The 21,383-nt window shown below is 40.1% G+C and overlaps 1 protein-coding gene across 1 annotated transcript; it reads right to left on the minus strand.

Moving 5' to 3' along the window:
* Window positions 1-8,553: 8,553 nt before the first annotated feature.
* LOC138878651 (uncharacterized mitochondrial protein AtMg00810-like) lies at window positions 8,554-9,194 on the minus strand. The gene is made up of 2 exons (XM_070158339.1): window positions 9,056-9,194; window positions 8,554-8,795 (listed from the first exon to the last, which is right to left on the minus strand). Exons 1-2 carry the CDS (start codon window positions 9,192-9,194, stop codon window positions 8,554-8,556), a joined length of 381 nt encoding a protein of 126 aa, XP_070014440.1.
* Window positions 9,195-21,383: the final 12,189 nt, after the last annotated feature.

A 21,383-nucleotide genomic window follows, 5' to 3' on the forward strand; every position in this document is an offset into this window, starting at 1 on the left:
AAGGGTCGTATGAGGTAACAAGAATAAAACATGAGATAACACTCGACATAAAATGACCCAACCTAACATACTGACTTATACATATGACGTATGGGCCTATAAGGCCAAAATAATTACTCGTATATTGAACATAGGCCGACAAGGCCGTACAATCTTTCATATACATGACATATGTCTACAAGCCTCTAAGAGTACATAAATGTCATAAGGCCGGGACAGGGCCTCGACATACCAATTAATAGTATCTAAATCATACTAACCAAATAAGTAACTCTAGAGCAAATGGAGCGCACCAACATCTTCTGCTGAGATGATAGCCTACTTGAAGGACTCTCAACCTGTCTATCGGACCTGCGGGCATGAAACGCAGCATCCCAAGTAAAAGGGACATCAGTACAAATGATGTACCGAGTATGTAAGGAATGAAAATTCGTAAACAATAGATATGAGATAAACATGGAGTAAAAGACTCAACATGTCTATCTAAATAGCTATGTGAATCATTTAATATTATAATGTCATGCATATGCGTATACATGTCACACCATGCATGTGTATATACGTTCATAATATCGTCAAGCCTCTGAGGGCATCCCATCATATCATCTCGGCCACTATGAGCAAATCATCAACGTATACCAGCTGATCAGGTGGTAGTGTGCATATAACGTCGTAACCTTTTCCCATTTTCCATATACATATAATATTACATATATACGCATATATAACGTCATCTGATCATGGGTAAATGTACATGTATAAATGAGCAATGTATGAGAAGTACGTTAATAAAATCTCTCGGAATGTCATAAGACCATTATGCCTTTGAGTAATATCATGAAGTAACCTTTTTTCAACCTACGTATTTTTTTGAGACCCATGAACAAATGATAGAATAATATGACACATGAGGAATCAAGAACATAATCATCTCTAGTATTTCTATGAATATAGTCATTTATGGAAATTGTGCATTTACTCGCTTCGTTTGTGTCGTATAGATCATGACAAAAGAAAGAAGGGATAGCCTTAACATACCTGAACCGTTTCTCTTGACAAATCCTCTAACACACATCTTTTGCGAAAACACATGATGGCGGATCGAAGTAGGAGAGAATCCATATGATATTCTTGAGAAAGATTGCACCGTACTCCCTTAGAATCGCAAAATCCCATTGCTATTATGCTAAGAATTTTCGTATGAATCTCTTCCTGAAGCTATTTACGAGAATTGATTATATTCTTGTACTCTCTTTTGTGAATTTGAGACTTTTATGACTTAGCCAAGATTCCTTCTAATGGTGCCATAACTTTTTCTTATTTTCTAAATTATAATTGTTATAAAAAAGTATTTAAAGAAGGACAAAAAAATTGAGAATGTGAAATCAAAGTGATTGGGAAAGCATAAGAACAGTGGTCTTGGTTTGTGAGGAAATCTTTACGTCTCTCATGTAAAGATTTGCAAGTCTTGGTTCTTAATGCTAATTCCAACAAGCTTTTTTGTTTGCAGCTTTATTCATCAAATAAAGAATTAAACCAACGTGGTTATCCAATGGATCTTGCGTGTAAACAAGGCAATTTATGTCTCATGACTCATCATGCCCATTTGTACTACTTTGTCTTAGCTTAATGCCATGTGGAAGCCCCTAAAAGGATCATTATCCACTTAATCCTTACTTAATACCATAATTATCCCCATAATTAATCAATTATCCAAATAATTAAGAATTATTTCAAATTACTTAAAATACTACTCATTTTCAATGCACTTTATATACCTTACTATCATGGTCATGTAGACCTTGTATGGCACTAGTCCGTAAATATCGGATATTTTAGTTCGGGCCGTATTTTATCCCAAGATGTCAAACTTCGATGAAATTCATTTTCTTTGATTTGCTTAACCTCTCGCCTTCACGAATTCAGTCATCACTTGTTTGAAATAGCATAATGCTTATAATCTTAAAATAATCTCATTCTCGAACTTATGTTGATTAACTTACGGCGAAACTTTAACATACGAAAATGTGGGATGTAACAACTCATTTCCGAGCTTTCATCAATTTACTTATGGCATACTTTCACGTACGAAAACATGAGGTGTAGCGTCATTCCCTCCTTTGGAACATTCGTTCTCGAATGTTGACTGATGCACTTATCATTATCATAACTTATATCTTCCGAACATTTTAGTGCTCTCTTGCCATCTAGGCAACTGTTCTATGAATAATTCCAAAGGCCAGGGCATCCCCCCTTTGGGATCTTTCTCACATCATGACATGTGGTTGGAATCTTTCCAATCTCGTAATTGTTGCTATCTCCTATCATGCAGCCTGTATGACTCTGACCTTGTAAATACATCTATGCGACTCTTCCCTTCAGCTTTTAGCCAATCTCTAGGCCTCACTTTGTGAACATATACAGAACTTGACAAGATGTCCCTCTAGGCATCTATAAGTATACTGAAGTCCTTCGCTCGGTACTTTATCGAACTTACGAATATTGTTATACCTTATTTCATAGATTCGTTTATCCATCTGTATGTCTTTACTGCACCAAGGTAGGTCATATTATACCATAACTCTTACTTCGATTTATCGTTACTGAGGTCTGCTACCAAACTCTAGGTTACTCTCGTTGCTCATCCTATATGTATAAATCTAAGTCCTTTAATGCTTCTTCATTACTGTTCATCTTAAGAATGATGGCCTGATCTCATCTCATACTTTGTGACTTTTGTCCATCCATTATTGATTCACCTCAATATTAATCTACAATCTACCACTAGTAACTTGAAATCTCTTACATAATCACTAGGGCTCACATTGCATTGTGGAACATTTGAAGTGATTTTCTTGATCTACCTGGGGGTGATACGATACCATACTTCCATAATCGTATTTCATAGCATCCCAATATGATTTACCTTATGTGGGTATTTTAATCCTGTACAATTCATGAAATCATTACTCAATGAAGGCCCAAACGTCATCCTTTATCTATCACAATTACACCTTTATTCTACTACTAGGGCAGCATTCCAACTCTTGTAAATGCTATTAGTCTTAGACTTCTTTGAGTTCATTTAGGCTATACTAAGCTATCTATAACTTAGAGAAACCATCAGCTCTCTTATTTTCATGGGCTTAATCCTGAGGACTTATCCATTCCCGCCACCTTCTCATTCACATTTTCTTATCCTTACTCCTGTCGTTCTAAAACCTCGTTGCTTTACCATCTTTATCTTGCGACCTACACATATCCATTTATATTATTCGCAACTTTCCTTCAACTTGCTTGTATCATAGACTTCCTTGCATTATTTTGGAACATCAAGTGAGACATCACATTGTCTCTAACTCTTCTTTACTCTTTTAACTAGAACTCTCAGAACCTAGAAAGCATAGGCTGGAAAATATACCACTAATGACATCGGTATCCTTCCTGGATACTGAATTCCAATGCTTATAGCCCTCTATCTAAAGTATGGATTATTCACCATCTTCTGTACTTGAGTATCTCGTATGTTGTTCACATTTACCTTACTTACCTTAAGGTCTCGCATCACATCTTCTATCTCTTTCATGACCTCCCTTACACATAGGTGTAATTCACATCCACAACTTGAATTTCTATTATAATATTTGCACCTCTTTACATGATTCGGTGAGAGCTTCATACTGACTTCTTATAAGGCTGGTACTCTTCTAACTGCTTTATCGTAGAGCTATTATAGAATGTAGTTGTTGTACTATTTCTCTTGTGCCTCTGATATTAAGGATGATCCTACAATGTTCTCAATCACGATTTTTATAATTTTCTGAGTCCAATAAGCAGACTCCTGATTTACTTAGTTGATGTAATTCTTTAGTTTCCTCTTCCCTCTGATCAACTTTTATGTAGGCTTAAGCTATCTTTCAATCTGTGGCTCATGGTATTACTTTAGCCTTTCATGGACGCTATGGAATATCTAGGATACAATCTTCTAATAATTCAATCCTTTTTCTATGACCTGAACTCAATTATTTCTTTTAACTTATACTGGAGTCTTCTACGACTATATGATTGTCAACATATATGGTGCACGGATAATACTCCGAAATCTTAAGTGCGTTCATAATATAATTATCTCCGGATCATTGATCGAATAATTCCTTTCGTTCCTTCTCAACTTTCTCTAATTGCAAGCAATTGCTTTTCCTGGTCGTTCTGCCACCTTCTTGCGCGGATACTTAGCTTATCTTTGTTCCCACGCATGCCGTAATTTTTGTGCAACTCATATGACCTCGAATATTACTTTTGATTTTACTTCCCGTTCATTAGCCACTGTAAGTGTCACTTTCTTATGGAGTGCATACAATATTGTTGCGAGACTGTTGCTATAAGACCATTTTCTCTTTAGGTCACTAAGCTTAGGTTGAAGCCTTCTTCCTTATTTTCCTTAGCTAGTCTTTCATTGTAGTACTTAGGGAGGACCCTCTAACTTTTGTAAAGCTACGAGCTTATTACTTCGAATACTCGACGGAATTTTTGATGTCCTTCCTCGCCTATTATTATCTGTAGTTACTTACCTCCATGCCTTTATGCTTGTAGGGTTGCTTCTAAACTGATATTTTGACTGTCTTCCTAGTAGAACTCTCTTTTATTTCCATAACACTCATACGGTACCTTTAACTACCCCGACTCATATCTGAATATTTCTTAAGTATTACAATGTCATAACTGCAGGGTTGAATTCACTATATTGGGTTTTTTTAGGTTTATCTTGCACGATTTGTTGATTTTGTTGATTTGTCTGTGTCCTCTTGTCTTGTCATTAACTAGGTTCTTCCTGAATCAACTATTAACTACTCTTTGGCCCATTCTCATATTAATATTCCGCGTAATCTTTCTTGGGTTATTTCCTTTGTCTTAACTAACGTCTCATACTGGCTTCTTATCTATCAATAACATCCCGGGCAGGAGCCCTTATTTCCTCTCCTTGAGGTCGTGCTTGTTTAATGTTTTGAAATCGTAGTATATACGTGGGATTTGGATAAGTGCAATCTCATTCCTTTCTTATTTTTATCGCATTCTTCCTTTACCATTCTATAGCTACTAGAACCACTTAATCCTGACTTAATGCCACATCACTCCATATTCCCCCCTTTAGGGGAGTACTAAGATTTAGTGCTACGATGATCTACGTATAGATGTTTTATTTCTTCATCTTTGCCGTCTTTGCACATCATCAATGATCCTTACTCGCCTTGCGATAATCCTTCTAGACCAAGATTAACAAATTTCCTTACCCCCAAGGGTGTAACTGGCACATATAGTCCCTTAAGCTTAACTTTGCTCACCTTTCTTGCTTTAGAAAAGCGTCTTCCTGAATGACCTTTAAAAGTTATTCTTCTGTCGTCCATTCTACTATCGCCGAAACGCAATCTCTGAAATTCTCATAATGCCGACTATTATTAAATCACCCAGTCCTTAATTCATGTTTACTTTATCTTATTCACCATCCCATACTAATTTCTATTACTCTGGGGTTTAACTCTTCCTTCTGGTAGTCGCGTTGGAGTCTCGAACTTATTTCTCGAAATAAGGGTATGACTTTATGGCCTATACTCTTTTGTTGTCTCAAGGCCTATCACCTCTCTTATTTATATTTACTTGACTATAGACTTTGTAATACTGTCATCTTTTTGACCTACCGTTGTTATCCATGTATCACATCTTACTCATAATACTTCATTAACTCTCTTCCTGAATGGCAAATAATGATAATCTTTACTAACTGGGTACCTCATACCCTTCTTCATCTTGCTTCTTTACTTATTAAAATTTGTATCTATCTTCTGAATCTCTCATTGCTTTTCACCATAGGGTGGATATATATTCTTGTCTTAAGGCTCCTTATCAAGAAGCTTACATGTCTTAGTACACACATGTTCTACTGAAGACCTCACATTTATCCATTATAAGAATGACGCAAACTCGAGATCCTCTAACTCAACTCTTCTACGGCTCTATCTCTTACCAACCGTCCTTTTGGATATAGGTATAGTTGTATTACAAATATAATAGAATTTAGGAATTTGAATTTCTACAACTGAGCTCTACTACACAATCTAGAGTAAGAAGAAAGAGTGACAGTCTTAAATGCCGCGTAGCCTCCTACTTATAAGTATGGTGCACGACACACACATTAATAAGACTCTACTAGACACGGTTTGTAGATTCCCTAAGGCAAAACTGCTTTGATACCACTTTTATCACGACCCAAACCGATGGTCCGTGACAGGCACCCGGTGCCCTTACTCAATCGAGTACCAAGGTAACGTATCTTTCTCAATAAATCAACATGGGTTAGTGGTATAGAAGGGCCATATGTGGTAATAAGAATAAAACATGAGAGAACACTCGACATAAAATGACCCAACCTAATATACTGACTTATACATATGACGTATGGGCCTATAAGGCCAAAATAATCACTCGCACACTGAACATAGGCCGACAAGGCTGTACAATCTTTCATATACATGACATGTGTCTACAAGCCTCTGAGAGTACATAAATGTCATAAGTCCGGGACAGGGCCCCGACATACCCATCAATACATGTCTAAATCATACTAACCAAATAAGCAACTCCGGAGCAAATTGAGCGCACCAATATCTTTCGCTGAGCTGATAGCCTACTTGGAGGACTTTCAACCTATCTATCGAACCTGGGCATGAAATGCAGTGTCCCCAGGCAAAAGGGATGTTAGTACAAAAGATGCATCGAGTATGTAAGGAATAAAAATTCATAAACAATAGACATGAGAGAAACATGGAGTAAAAGACTCAACATGTATATCTGAATTGCTCTGTGAATCATTTAATATTATAATGTCATGCATATGCGTATAAATGTCATACCATGCATGGGTATATGCATTCATAACATCATCAATCCTCTGAGGGCATCCCACCATATCATCTCAGGCACTGTGGGCAAATCATTAACGTATATCAGCTGATCAGGTGGTGGTGCGTATATAATGCCATAACCTTTTCTCATATCCCATATACATATACTATACATATATATGCGTATATAATGCCATCTAGTCATGGATAAACGTATATGTATTAATGAATGTAATGCATGAGAAGTACGTTAATAAAATCTCTCAGAATGTCATAAGACCATTATGACTTTGAGTAATATCATGAAGTAAACTTTTTTCAACTTACGTATTTCTTTGAGACTCATGAACAAATGATAGACTAATATGACACATAGGGAATCAAGAACATAAGCATCTCTAGTATTTCTATGAATATGGTCATTTATGAAAATTGTGCATTTGCTCGTTTCGTTTGTGTCGTATAGATCATACCAAAAGAAAGAAGGGATAGCCTTAACATACCTGAACCATTTATTTTGACAAGTCCTTTAACACACGTCTTTTATGAAAACACGTGACGGAGGATCGAAGTAGGGGAGAATCCACATGATATTCTTGAGAAAGATTGCACCGTACTCCCTTAGAATCACAAAATCTCATAGCTATTATGCTAAGAAGTTTCGTATGAATCTCTTGTTGAAGCTATTTACGTGAATTGATCATATTCTTGTGAATTGATCATATTCTTGTACTCTCTTTTGTGAATTTGAGACTTTTATGGCTTAGCCAAGATTCCTTCTAATGGTGCCCAAACTTTTTCCTATATTCTAAATTATTTTTTTATCAAAAAGTATTTAAAAATGACAAAAAATTTAAGAATGTATCAAAGTGATTGGGAAAGCATAAGAATAGTGGTCTTGGTTTGTGAGGAAATCTTTACGTCTCTCATGTAAAGATTTGTGAGTCTTGGTTCTTAATGCTAATTCCAACAAGCTTTTTTGTTTGCAGTTTCGTTCATCAAATAAAGAGTTAAACCAAGGTAGTTATCCAATGGCTCTTACGTGTAAACAAGGCAATTTATGTCTCATGACTCATCATGCCCATTTGTGCCACTTTGGCTTGGCTTAATGCCATCTGGCAGCCCCTAAAAGGATTATTATCCACTTAATCCTTACTTAATACCATAATTATCCCCACAATTAATCAATTATTCACATAATTAAAAATTATCTCAAATTACTTAAAATATTACTCACTTTTAACACACTTTATATACCTTACTATCATGGTCATGTGGTTCATTGTATGACACTAGTCCATAAATTCCAGGTGTTTTAGTTCGGGACGTATTTTATCCCAAGATGTTAAACTTCGACGAAATTCATTTTCTTCAATTTGCTTACCCTCTCACCTTCATGAATTCATTCATCACTTATTTGGAATAGCATAATGCTTATAATCTCAAAATAATATCATTCCCGAACTTATATCGATTAACTTACGACTAAACTTTAACATACAAAAATGCTGGATGTAACATCTCACTTTCGAGCTTTCATCAATTTACTTATGGCATACTTACACGTACGAAAACATGGGGTATAATAAATTAATCTTCTATATTATGATGGATCTGTAAAAAGATTACCAGCATCCTCAGAAAGATGGTATCTTTACTCTATAGGCGTAGGACTTGGTTTTGCATTTAACAGACTCGTCTCATTAAGTATGTCCAGGGCATACTTGCATTGGTTTAAGTATAAACCATTTGGTGACTTTGCAGCTTCAATGCCCAAAAAATACTCAAGTTTGCCAAGGTCCTTGATATGAAAATAATTATCCAAATACTCTTTGAAGGATTGACATTCCTCATCATTGTTCCCAGCCAATATTATGTCATCCACGTATACTAATGCTGCCAAAAAAATTTCATTTTTAGCATACACGAATAGAGAGTGCTCCAATGGACACCTTTGGAACCCATATTTTTCCAAGGCACTTGACAATTTTGCAAATCAATTGCGGGATGCTTGATGCAAGCCATATAATGGTTTCCTCAATTTGGACACCAAGTGTGGAGAGGATACCTTATACCCTGGTGGTGGCAATATGTATACTTCTTCATCCAAGTCACCGTGCAAGAATGCGTTGTGTACATCTAGTTGGTTGATTAACCATCTTTTGCCATATCAATTGCTAACAAACAACGTATTGTATCCATCTTCGCCACTGGTGAGGATGTCTCATTGTAATCTTCTCCTTCTACCTGTGTGAATCCTTTGGCCACTAGCCTTGCCTTATAACACTCAATCATTCCATCAACTTTATATTTGATTCGGAACATCCATTTGCAACCGACTCCCTTATTGCCCGTAGAGAGAGGTTTTAATTCCCACATGTTGTTATTCTTAAGAGACATGATCTCTTTTTCTATAGCCTCCTTTGTAACGACCCGACTGGTCGTTTTGCTTTCTAGAACCCCATTCCCCTAGATAAGACTTTTCGTACTTGTTTTTACTGATTTATGACTTGTGGGGATGGTTGGTTCGGGGTTTAGAAGATTTTGGGTTGAAATCAGAACACTTGATTCCTTAAGGTTGGCTTAAAAGGCCAAGTTTGACTTCGGTCAACATTTTGAGTAAACGACCTCGTAATCGGGATTTGGAGGTTCCAACAGGTTCGTATGATGATTTTGGACTTAGGCGTATGTCTGGATCTGGTTTTCGCTGACCCGGAGCATTTTGACGCCTAATAGTGAAAGTTGATTCCTTAAGGATTTTGAAGTTCTTAAATATTTGGTTTGGAATGGGTTTTTGTGTTATCGAGGTTCGAACAGAATTTTGAGACCGGGAATAGTTCCGTAGTGTCATTTAAGACTTGCACGAAAAATTTGGTGTCAATTCGAGTAGTATAAGTATGTTTCGGCGCGTTAGAAGTAAATTAAAGAACTTGAAGTTCATCAGTTTGAATCAATTGGTTTTAGGGTGTGATTCCTAGTTTGGATGTTGTTTCCGGTGTTCCGAAGGTTCGAGCGAGTCCATTTTATCATTTCAATCTTGTCGATATGTTCGGGCGGGGCCTCGGGGGCCCCAAGCGTCAATCGGACGAGGCACGAGTTGAGTTAGAAATTTTTGGAAGGAGCTGAAGCCCAGGCATCTGTCATAACCGCACCTGCGGTTTCCCAGTTGCAGGTGCGAGACCGCAGAAACGGTCGATCCTTTGCAGGTGCGGCCCCAGGGGAGGAGCCCAGGAACCGCAGATGCAGCTTCTTTTCCGCAGAAGCGGAATCGCAGAAGCGGCCCCCAGCCAGCCCAAGCAAAGTCTGCAGATGCGGACACTTCCTCGCAGATGCGGTCCCCTAACCGCAAGTGCAGAAATCGCTGAAGGCAGTGCCTTCATTTAATACGGGAATGTGTCATCTTTGACACATTTCATTCATTGTTTGAGCGATTTGGGAGCTTCCAAAGAGGAGATTTCAACTTAGCATTTGTGAGGTAAGTTACTCCTACTTAATGTGAGTTTAATACTTGATTTTTGGGTAGATTAACACACCAAGATTAGTGAAAAATATGGGATTAGAGTAAATTTCTAGGGTTTTGATAAAAACACAATCTAACCACTAAATTGATTGTGGAATGGGGTAAAAATCATATATTCTTGATCCTTAGATTATGGGTAACAACTTTCTTCAAAAATTTCCGGAACCCGGGCCCACGTGGGCCCGAGGATGAATTTTAGAAATCTTATAATTTGGGTTGGGGAATCACTTTAATAGTTGGGATATGAACTTTTAAGCCTACATTGATTAATTTTTATGTTATTTGGATAGTTTCGGAGTGTTTGGCACCAATTTGAGAGTTTGGGCATAAGTTTAGACTGGAAAGTAGACCGTGGAGCAAAGTAAGTCTCTTTTCTAACCTTGTAAGAGGGAACTATCCCTATAGGAGAAATAATTTAATATTTACCACTAATTGTGGGGGCTACGTACGCTCGAAGTGACGGGAGTCCGTGCGTAGCTACTATTATGCTTAAGTCCGGGTAGTTTAGGACCAAAAAGCATGATTTACTTGCCATATTTGTAACTTTATTGTTAAATTAGATTACGTGAATCATATCGAACCTGGCAAATGAATTTCTAAAAAGTTAAACATCATTTTCTTAACCGTTAAAAAGAAGTTTGACAATAATGTGTATAATTGTTTTCCTGATAAATTATTGATTGACTGCTTGATATGTTTATTTGTGTTTGACCGTGTCGCATGTATGATTCGCGAGCGGGGTAATAGATACATCTATGGTTTGCGTCGTTCGACCCTCCGGCAGTGCACACTTTACTTTTATGTTGGATCGGGCCGTACGACCTCGGCATTATTTGTGCATGCTATATGTTTGGTACTTTCTGTGGTTTGAACTGTTTTAAATGCCTTAAAATATGGATTGTTAACTGAAATATTATCTATGAAAGAACCTGTCATTTCCTATTACCAACTGTTATTTATTCCTGACATCCATGCTTAGCTTAGTATTTAATTTACATTATTATTGATCCTATTAACTGTCAAATCGACCCCTCGTCACTACTTCTTCGAGATTAGACTGGATACTTACTGGGTATATATTGTTTATGTACTCATACTACGCTTTTGTACTTAAATGTACAAGATCTGAGGCAGGTACATCTAGCTACTAGCCTGGCACGCATTCCTGATTTGACCGAGATTCCACGGTGAGCTGCCCCTTCTGAGCCATTTAGTAGTAGGCCGAAGTCTCTTCTTTTGTTATTATTGTCTATTCTGTTTCAGACAGTAGGATAGTTACATCTTTTGTATATTCTACTAGTTGCCCTAGTACTTGTGACACTAGTTCCTGACACACACATTAGTAGACTATCATTTTTGGGTTGTATTTCTATTGTTATGAAATTGTTAATTATCGACTGTTTTGAATATAAATTAAGTAAATGTTGGGAATGTTTAATACAATAATGGGGAACTCACTAGTTGTTAGGGTTGGCTTGCCTATCCATGGTGCTGGGCGCCATCACGACCTGAAATGAAATTTGGGTCGTGACAACATGGTATGAGAGCACTTGGTTCACGTAGGTCTCATAAGTCATGGGCAAACCTAATAGAGTCTTGTGGATCGGTACTTGAGATATTTGTACTTATTTTTGGGAGGCTATAGGGTGTTAGGAAACTACTCTTTATTCATCTTCTATCGTCCAGTTGATGGTATACTAAATTTCTTCTTCTATTTTCTCAGAGATGGTAAAGATGCGCACGACAGACGTTCTAGAACTGGGAGGAGCTGCTCCCCTGTTGCTAGAGGCCAAGGCAGAGGCTAGGAGAGGACACCGGCCCGAGGTAGGGGACGGGGCCATCCCAGAGCTGCTCCAGTTGCACCACCGGCGGATCATGTGGGGGATCCTATCATTGAGAAGCAAGGCGAGGTGCCCGCAGCTTAGCCTACCCCGACGGACTTTATGACGGCACCGGGTTTCCAGGAGGTCATGGGACGTATGTTGCGGTTCATGGATACCATGACTCATGATGGTTTATTTCCAGCAGACCCAGCTACATCTCAGGCAGGAAGGGGAGCACAAACCCCTACTGCTCAGGCTCTTGGTCATGCAGCAACAGTGTATCATACTTCGGGTGCACTACCTGTAGATGGGGCTCAGCCAGTTGCTGAAGTGGTAACCGAGCCTAGACCAGCTGCGGATGGTGATCCGTAGAAGTTATTGGACAGATGGACTAGGCTACACCCCTATCTTTGGGGGTGAGCGTCATGAGGATGCCCATGATTTCATTGATAGGTGTAGGGACAGATTGCACAACACGAGGATATTGGAGTCTCATGGGGTTGACTTCACTACTTTCCAACTAAAGGGCAGGGCCCGTAGATGGTAGCAGTCTTATATTCTCGGCAGGCCAGCGGGCCTCCTCCAATTACTTGGTGTTAGTTCACACAGCTTTACCTGGATAGGTATATTCCACCCTCTAAGAAGGAATAGCTGCGGTATCAGTTTGAGCAGCTTGAGCAGGGTCAGATGTCGGTGACCGACTATGAGGCGAGGTTTTCTGAGTTGTCCCGCCATGCACTAATGATACTTCCTACTGACGCAGAGAGGGTGCAGAGCTTTGTTATAGGGTTGCATGCTGGCATTAGGGCCAACATGGCCCGAGAGGTTGAGATGGGGACTCCTTATCAGCTGGTTGTGGAGATTTCTCAGAGGATTAAGGGCTATTGTCTGAGGGGTAGAGAGCAGATGCAACAAGATAAGAGGGCTCGATTCTCTGGAGAGTTTAGAGGTGCCCCGGCTAGAGGTAGAGGTCATTTTGGGAGGGGTCAACCCAGTAGGCCCACATATTCAACACCCCCACCTCCTTGAGGTGCTCCAGCGCCCCTTATTTCAGCACCATACCAGAGAGTTCTTACCGCCCGCCAGCCATCCACGGTTCTTCCAGTGGGTATTCAGGTCCCTAGGGTTCTTCCATCTCCCACTTTAGTCCTAAACCGGAGAGTTCATACCGCCCACCAGTTATTCAGAGTTACTCTAGTGGGTATTCAGGCCATCAGGGCCAGGCTTCACGACAATAGTCTATGGTGCCGAGAGGTTGTTACGAGTGTGGAGATCCGCACATGAAGAGGACCTGCCCCAGACTTCAAGGCAAGACAGTGCAGTAGAATCAACAACCCATAATTATAGCACCGGCTGTCCAGCCGCCTAGAGGTGGGAGATAGACTGGTAGGGGTCGTCCTAGAGATGGAGGTCAAACAAGGAGAGGTCATCCAGCTACGGTTTAGTCAGGTGGAGGCCAGTCAGCCGGCGCTCTATCTAGATTTTATGCTTTTTCGGCCAGACCAGATGCATTAGCCTTAGATGCCGTTATCACAAGTATTATTTCTATCTGCGGTAGGGATGCTTCAGTACTATTTGATCCAGGGTCTACCTATTCATATGTATCATCTCTGTTTGCTCATTTTTTGGATATTCCTCGTTAGTCCTTGGGTACTCATGTTCATGTATCCACTCTTGTGGGGGATTCTGTAGTGGTAGATCGGATCTATCGGTCCTGTGTGGTCACATTCTATGGTTTTGAGACTAGAGCAGACCTCTTGTTGCTTGATATGACTGACTTTGAGGTCATCTTGGGCATGGATTGGTTATCCCCCTATCACGCCGTCCTAGATTGCCATGCCAAGACTGTTATGTTAGAGATGCCAGAGATGCCGAGATTAGAGTAGAAGGGTTTCTCAATTAGTACATCTAGTCGGGTTATCTCTTTTCTAAAGGCTCGACATATGATCGAGAAGGGTTGTTTGGCTTATCTAGCCTATGTTCTCGGACACCACCGCAGCATCTCCGATGATTGATTCGGTGCCAGTAGTCCGAGAGTATGCCGACGTATTTCCTTCTGACCTTCTAGGCATGCCGCCAGATTGTGACATTGATTTCTGCATTGATTTGGCTCCAGGTACCCAGCCTATATCTATCCCACCGTACCATATGGCTCCGAAAGAGTTTAAAGAATTGAAGGAGCAGCTTGAAGAGTTATTAGCAAAGGGGTTTGTGAGACCCAGCGTATCATCTTGGGGTGCACCAGTGTTATTTGTGAAGAAGAAGGATGAAACCATGATGTGCATTGATTACCGCCAGTTGAACAAGGTTACCATCAAGAACAAGTACCCATTGCCACGCATTGATGATTTGTTCGACCAGTTGTAGGGTGATAGGGTGTTTTCTAAGATCGACTTGAGATCAGGGTATCATCAACTGAAGATTCGGGACTCAGATGTCCCGAAGGCTGCTTTCCGTACTAGATATGGCCATTATGAGTTCCCAGTGATGTCCTTCGGCTTGATTAATTCCCCAGCGACGTTTATGGACTTGATGAACGGGGTGTTCAGGCCTTATATTGATTCATTTGTTATTGTCTTCACTGATGACATATTGATATACTCACGTGGCCTAGGGGGAGCACGAGTAGCATTTGAGAGTAGTGCTTCAGATGTTGCGAGAGCAGAAGCTATATGCTAAGTTCTCCAAGTGTGAGTTTTGGCTTGAGTCAATAGAATTCTTTGGGCATGTTGTATCAGGAGAGGGTATTAAGGTGGATCCCAAGAAGATTGAGGCGATTCATAGTTGGCCACACCCTACTTCAGTGACTGAGATCAGGAGTTTCCTGGGGTTGGCAGGTTATTATCGCCGATTCGTGCAGGGCTTTTCATCCATTGCATCACCTTTGACTAGATTGACCCAGAAGGGTGCTCCTTTCGGTTGGTCCGATGATTGTGAGGCAAGCTTTTAGAAGCTCAAGATGGCTTTGACTACAACACCAGTCCTAGTGTTGCCTTCCGGTTTGGGAATATATACTGTATATTGTGATGCTTCACGCATTGGCTTGGGTTGTGTATTGATGCATGAGGAGCGAGTTATTGCATATGCTTCACGTCAGTTGAAGATTCATGAGAAGAATTACCTTGTGCACGATCTAGAGTTGGCCGCGATTATTCATGCTCTTAAGATATGGAGGCATTATTTGTATGGGGTATCATGTAAGGTTTATACTGATCATCGCAGCTTACAACATTTGTTCAAGTAGAGGGATCTTAATTTGAGGTAGCGTAGATGGCTTGAGTTCCTGAAGGATTATGATATCACCATTCTTTATCATCCGGGTAAGGCCAATGTAGTCGCGGATTCCTTAAGTAAGAAAGCAAAAAGTATGGGTAGCTTGGCATTCATTTCAGTAGAGGAGAGGCCACTAGCTTTGGACATTCAGTCCTTGACTAACAGACTCGTGAGATTGGATATTTTAGAGTCCAGCCGGGTACTTGCGTGTGTTGTTGCTCAGTCTTCATTATTGGGGCAGATCAAGGTTCGATAGTTTGATGACCCGCATTTGGCAGTTCTTAGAAAGACGGTGCTACAGGGTGGTGCTTAGGAGGTTTCTATTGGCGAGGATAGTGTTCTATGACTCCAGGGTCGCCTATGCGTTCCTAATATTGATGACTTGGGGGAGAGGATTCTAGAGGAGGCACATAGTTTGCGGTACACTATCCATCCAGGTGCTACGAAGATGTATCATGACCCGAGGCAACATTATTGGTGGTGATGAATGAAGAAAGACATAGTTGAGTACGTGGCTAGGTGCTTGAATTGCCAGCAGGTTAAGTATGAGCACCAGAGGCTAGGTGGCCTACTTCAGCAGATGCCTATACTTGAGTGGAAATGGGAGCGCATTACTATAGACTTCGTAGTTGGGTTGCCACAGACATTGCAGAAGTTTGATGCAGTTTGGGTCATTATTGATAGGTTGACCAAGTCGGCACACTTCATTCCGGTGGTTACTACTTATACTTTAGAGAGGTTAGCTTAGATCTACATTCGGGAGATAGTTTTATTGCACGGTGTGCCTGTTCCATCATATCATATAGAGGCCCTCAGTTCACTTCACATTTCTGGAGAGCTGTTTAGAGCGAGTTGGGGACCCGTGTGGAGCTCAGCACAACATTCCATCCTCAGACCGATGGACAGTCAGAGCGGACAGTTCAAATTTTGGAGGACATGCTTAGAGCATGTGTGATTGACTTTGGAGGACAGTGGGATTAGTTCTTGCCTTTGGTCGAGTTTGCTTACAACAACAGCTATCGGTCCAACATCGAGATGGATCCATTTGAGGTTTTATATGGTCGGCGATGTCGTTCTCTTATCGGGTGGTTTGAGCCTGGTAAGGCTAAGTTTTATGGTACAGATTTGGTGAAAGATGCCTTGGAAAAGGTAAAGTTGATTCAAGAAAGACTTCGCACAACACAGTCCAGACAGAAGAGTTACACGGATCAGAAGGTGCGTGATGTATCATTTATGGTCGGCAAGAAGGTTCTCTTGAAAGTCTCGCCGATGAAGGGTATTATAAGATTCGGGAAGAAGGGCAAGTTGAGCCCAAGGTTTATAGGCCCATTCGAGGTGTTGGGGCGAGTTAGAGAGGTTGCTTATAAGCTTGCTTTACCTCCCAGCCTATCAAGGGTTCATCTAGTTTTTCACGTGTCTATGCTTCGGAGGTATCACACCAACTTGTCCCATGTGTTAGACTTCAGTACTATTCAGCTAGATGATATCTTGGGCTATGAGGAGGAGCCAATTGCCATTGTTGATAGAAAAGATCTCTAGTTGAGATCCAAGAGTATTTCTCCGGTAAAGGTCCAGTGGAGGGTCCAACCAGTCGAGAAGGCGACCTGGGAGCCCGAGGAGGACATGCGTACAAATATCCGCACTTTTTCAGCATTTCAGGTATGAATCTAAACCCGTTCGAGGACGAATGTTTGTTTAAGAGGTGGAGAATGTAGCCACTTGACTAGTCGTTTTGCTTTCTAGAACCCCGTTCCCCTATATAAGAATTTCCTTACTTGCTTTTACTGATTTACGACTTGCGGGGATGGTTGGTTCGGGGTTTGGAAGAGTTTGGGTTGAAATCAGAATACTTGGTTCCTTAAGGTTGGCTTAAAAAACCAAGTTTGACTTCGATCAATATTTTGAGTAAACGACCTCGAAATCGGGATTTGAAGGTTTCAACAGGTTCGTATGATGATTTCGGACTTGGGCGTATGTCCGGATTGGGTTTTGGATAACCGGGGAGCATTTTAGCGTCTAATAGTGAAAGTTGATTCCTTAAGGATTTTGAAGTTCTTGAATATTTGGTTTGGAGCAGGTTTTTATGTTATCAAGGTCCGAATGGAATTTCGAGACCGGGAATAGTTTCGTAGTGTCATTTAAGACTTACACGCAAAATTTGGTGTTAATACGAGTAGTATAGGTACGTTTTGCGTTTGAAGTAAATTGAAGAACTTGAAGTTCATAAGTTTGAATCAATTGGTTTTAGGGTGTGATTCCTAGTTTTGATGTTGTTTTTGGTGTTTCGAGGGTTCAAGCGAGTCCGTTTTATCATTTCAAACTTGTCGGTATGTTAGGGAGGGGCCTCGGGGGCCTCGAGCATCAACCGGACGAGGCTCGAGTTGAGTTAGAAATTTTTGGAAGGAGCTGAAGCCCTAGGCATCTGTCATAACCACACCTGCGGTTGCCCAGCCGCAGGTGCGAGACCGCAAAAGCGGTCGATCCTTCACAGGTGCGGCCACAAGGGAGGGTCCCAGGAACCGTAGATGCGGCTCCTTTTTCGCAGAAGCGGAATTACAGAAGCGTTCACAGATGGAAGCTGCGGCCCCTAGCCAGCCCAAGCAAAGTCCGCTGATGCGGACACTTCCTCGTAGAAGCAAGACCGCAGATGTGGTCCCCTAACCACAGGTGCGAAAATCGCTGAAGGCGGTGCCTTCATTTAATACGGGAATGTGTCATTTTTGACAGATTTCATTCATTGTTTGGGCGATTTGGGAGCTTCTAAAGAGGGGATTTCAACCTAGCATTTGTGAGGTAAGTTACTCCTACTTAATGTGAGTTTAATACTTGGTTTTTGGGTAGATTAACACAACAAGATTAGTGAAAAGTATGAGATTAGAGTAAAACCTAGGGTTTTGATAAAAACGCGATGTAACCACGAAATTTGTTATGGAATGGGGTAAAAATCATATATTCTTGATCCTTAGGTTATGGGTAATAACTTTCTTCAAATATTTCCGCAATCCGGGCACGTTGTCCTGGGGATTAATTTTAGGAATCTTGTAATTTGGGTTGGGGAATCACTCTAATAGTTGTGATATGAACTTTTAAGCCTATATTGATTAGTTTTTATGCTATTTGGATAGTTTCAGAGTGTTTGGTGCCAATTTGAGAGTTTGGGCATAAGCTTAGACCAGAAAGTAGACCGTGGAGCAAGGTAAGTCTCCCTTCTAACCTTGTAAGAGGAAACTGTCCGTATAGGAGAAATAATTGAATATTTACCACTAAGTGCAGGGGCTACGTACGCACGAAGTGACGAGAGTCTATGCGTAGCTACTATTATGCTTAAGTTCGGGTAGTTTAGGACCCAAAAGCATGCTTTACTTGCCATATTTGTAACTTTATTGTTAAATTAGATTACGTGAATCATATCGAACCTGGCAAATGAATTTCTAAAAATTTAAACATTATTTTCTTGATCGTTAAAGAGAAGTTTGATATTACTATGGATAATTGTTTTCCTTATAAATTATTGATTGATTGCTTGATATGTTTATTTGTGTTTGACTGCATCGCATGTATGATTCGCGAGTGGGATAATATATGCATCTATGGTTCGCGCCGTTCGACCCTTCGGTAGTGCACACTTTACTTTTATGTTGGATCGGGTCGTACGACCTCGACATTATTTGTGCATCACTTTTTATTGCCTGGAGGAAAGATTTTGGCTCATCATGTGTAGTGATGGCCGCTTGAAAGGCACATTGAAGAGGTGAGAACTTAGTGTATGAAAGATAATTCGAGAGAGGATATTCTTAACCTGAAGAGGCTGCTTGGATGTCCACCGCCTTTGGAGTTTGTTTAGAGATTGCATGGCACACATAATCTGTGAGATATGTTGGTTGTTGTTTTTCTCTTATTGGAATGTAATGTGCAGTTTCTTCAATACTTTGCCCATGTGTATCATCCTGGATATTGGACTCTTCAATGTTGAGATTTTCTTCCGGCATCGCTGGTTCATTTCCTGCATCGAGTTGATCAAATTGTTGAGTGTTATCATCATTTTGCGGCTGCTCAACATCTTCCTCAACTGGAGGTATTTCATTGACGCATCTGAAGGTTTCTATTGCTTGTTCAATGTCACTTGTGATCATCCCAATGTTTTTTTGCAAAAGCAAAAACTTTCTCTTCAAACACTACATCGTGTGAAACAAAAGATATCCTTTACGCCAAATTGTACACTTTCCAACCCTTTTGACCTTGAGGATATCCTATGAAAATGCATCTTATTGCTCTTTCGCCAAACTTGTCTTTCTGTCCATGACTTGGTCTAACATAGCATAGGTATCCTAGAGTTCTTAAATGATTATAGTTTGGTGTCTTGTTAAACAATAACTCATATGGTGTTTTATGTGAGTTTGACTTTGTGGGAGTTCTATTTATTAAATGAGCAGCAGTTAGCACGCGATCTCCCCCAAAAATCAATGACAGATTTGCTTGAATCCGTAAGGTCTTTGCTACATTCATTATGTGGCGATGTTTTCTTTCAACTTTTTCATTTTGTTGATGTGTTCCTACACAAGATGTTTCACTAATTATTCCTTTTTCCCTATAATATGCTTGTAACAGCCCCCATGAATTCCATGCCGTTGTCGCTTCTAACTCTTTGTACCTTTAAGTTGAATTGATTCTCAACCATCACACAAAAATTTTTGATCACATTGTACGTTTCACTCTTTTCTTTAAGAAGGTAGACCTATATCCCTCAACTATAGTCGTCCAGTATAGTGAGAAAATAATGTGCTCCAAATAAAGAAGGGGTTTTATATCTTTCCCGTAAGTCACACTGCACCAAAGCAATGGTCTAGTATTTTTATTACTACTATCAGCAAATGGCATTCTAGTTTGTTTTGCCCTATAACAAATATCACAAGGGAAAGAAGATTTTTTATTGAATCTAACATCAAGTAAACTAGACAATTGAACCATGCTTCCATATGATGGATGCCCCAATCTTGCATACCAAAGGTCTTCATCCTTGCTTGGAATGACAACTAGACTGCAACCTTGCACCATGCTCTCTAAACAATAGACTCCAACGGCAAGTTTACCCTGTCCAATCTGCCTTCACAGTGTATAGTCCTTTATCAAACAATTAAAGGCTTCAAAGATTATTATACGTTTACTTTCCTTTGCCAACTTATGTACAGAAATTAAGTTGCAGGCAAAACTAGGTAAAACAACACTTCATATAAGGTTATAGTGTTTGATCTGACGCTCCCTGCTTGGTATGCCTTTAACTTCTCTCCATTGGGCATCATGATTTGTACTGGTACCTTTAACTCATGAAGATCATTCAATAATGATTTAAATGGTGTCACGTGGTGAGATGCTCCACTGTCGATTAACCAAGAATTATGAATTAGCTTTCCACTCATTTGAACTGTGTTGTCCTCTTGTTGTTGCTTCTCCTTGAATAGAGTAAACAATTGATTGATTTGATCCATCGTCAGCCCTATCTCCCTCTGTAAGTCAACATTACGCTAGCCTTCTTCCCTGACGACAATGGAATATTCCTTCCTTAAGTTCACCATTGGCTCAACATTAAGGATCTGCGATTTCACTGAATCATCGAGCCTTGAATCAAGGCCCATGAGGAACTGGTAAACTCGTTCCTCTCTTATATGCGTTGGTGGTCATCTTTTGCTTCATAATTGCATTCAGGCAGCGGGTCGAGGTCCTTTAGCTCGTCCCATAGCGCCTTTAATTTGGTGTAGTAGGCAAGCACTGTTTGTCCATCTTGTACGAGAAAACTGATATCCCTTTTGATTTGGTAAATTTTTAGAGCCTTCCCTTGGAAGAAACGTTCCTCTAGATCTACCCAAACTT

Source organism: Nicotiana sylvestris, chromosome 9 (genome assembly GCF_000393655.2).
Source record: "Nicotiana sylvestris chromosome 9, ASM39365v2, whole genome shotgun sequence".
Lineage (NCBI taxonomy): Eukaryota > Viridiplantae > Streptophyta > Magnoliopsida > Solanales > Solanaceae > Nicotiana > Nicotiana sylvestris.

Bases quoted from the DNA above. Each gene is read 5' to 3' on its own strand.
- LOC138878651 (XM_070158339.1), bottom strand. From the start codon at position 9,194: ATGATTGAGTGTTATAAGGCAAGGCTAGTGGCCAAAGGATTCACACAG. The intron at 8,796-9,055 runs GTTAATCAACCA...TTTTTTTGGCAG, and splicing joins AATTGATATGGCAAAAGATG to CATTAGTATACGTGGATGAC.